The 1,207-nt window shown below is 78.2% G+C and overlaps 1 protein-coding gene across 1 annotated transcript; it reads right to left on the bottom strand.

Moving 5' to 3' along the window:
- Nucleotides 1-29: 29 nt before the first annotated feature.
- H696_06372 (hypothetical protein) lies at nucleotides 30-1,152 on the bottom strand (the record flags this gene model as incomplete). Its single annotated transcript, XM_009500112.1, has 1 exon — nucleotides 30-1,152. A coding segment is annotated over one exon (1,122 nt), but the record flags the coding sequence as incomplete, so codon positions are not given.
- Nucleotides 1,153-1,207: the final 55 nt, after the last annotated feature.

Raw genomic sequence — 1,207 nt, 5'->3', positions numbered from 1 at the left:
CCCCCCCCCCCCCCCGCCCCGGAACGCACCGTTGCGATAGATCGAGGGATGCGAGGCACCGGTGCCGAGTGTGGCCAGGGTGAAGTGCCCGGCCGGGCTCGGGGCCGCCGGCCCCGGGGCCCCGGGCCATTCGAGCCCCGGTGCCAGACGGAAGGGCCCCTGGGCCTGGGGGTCGCCGGGAGCCGTGTCGGCCATCCGGGCAGCCGCGGCATCTGGATGCGGCACGTGTGGCAGTTGCGACAGGGAGCTGGCCGCCGGGGTGAAGCGCCGAACGGCCGGCAGGGCAAGCGCCCCGCCGGGGCCCGACTCGGCCGGCGGCGGCGACAGCTGCACCTCGTCCATGATGCGGGCCCGGTGAAGCAGCGGCCCGGGCCGGGCCCCGGCGCAGGCGCATGTCCCGGCCCCCGGGGCATGGCGCGTGTCGGCCGGCACACCGATGAGCCCCGGCACGCCGGCCATGCCGGCAATGCGCTCATTCAGCACCGACTGGCTGGGGAAGGGGAGCTCGAGGGCGGCCCCGCGGGTCGCCGGGCAGTGGGGATCCGCACAGGCGGCATCCGCGGCCCCGGTGGCCGGGCCCCCGGCGCCGGACCCCACGAAGAGGCATTGCGCCCGGGCCGAATGCCCCGGGCCAAGGGGCATCCCCGGCAGCGCGACGCCCAGCTCGCCGACCAGCCAGCGGCCCAGCGGCCCATCCACCGGGCCGCCATGCCCCCGGGGCCCGGGGTCACGAAGGGCCCGGTCCAGCCCGGGCGGCAGGTGGCCCCCCAGCAGGACCACCGTCCGGACGTCGGCCGTCAGCCACTCGGCCGCCAGGTGCCCATGGCTGGCCAGCGTGCGGAAGCCCTGCCGCTGGAGGGTGGCCTCGTCCAGGGGGACCGGCTCGGCCGAGGGCACCGCCCGGCGCCGCTGCCCGGCCAGCCAGCACCGGAGGGCCGCGCCGGCCGCGTCGCCCGTGGCCCGGTCCGGCGTGTCGAGCACCAGCATGGCCCCCCCGCGCCGGGGCTGGCCGATGCACTGCCCCGGGCTGACCGTGGCCCCATTGTCCAGGGTGATGGTTTCGCCGCGCTGCAGCCGGCCAAAAAGCGGCCCCTTCGGGACCCCGAGGCTTGCGGCCGCCAGCGGGTCGAACTTGCCCGGCACGTCGGGCATGCGGATCAGGAAGCCGTGCGTCGCCGCGCCCGAGGGGAACACCTCCGGGCAGGTC

The sequence above is a fragment of the Fonticula alba genome (genome assembly GCF_000388065.1).
Source record: "Fonticula alba strain ATCC 38817 unplaced genomic scaffold supercont2.174, whole genome shotgun sequence".
In the NCBI taxonomy this organism is placed as follows: Eukaryota; order Rotosphaerida; family Fonticulaceae; genus Fonticula; species Fonticula alba.
This window is presented reverse-complemented; position numbering and strand designations above follow the sequence as displayed.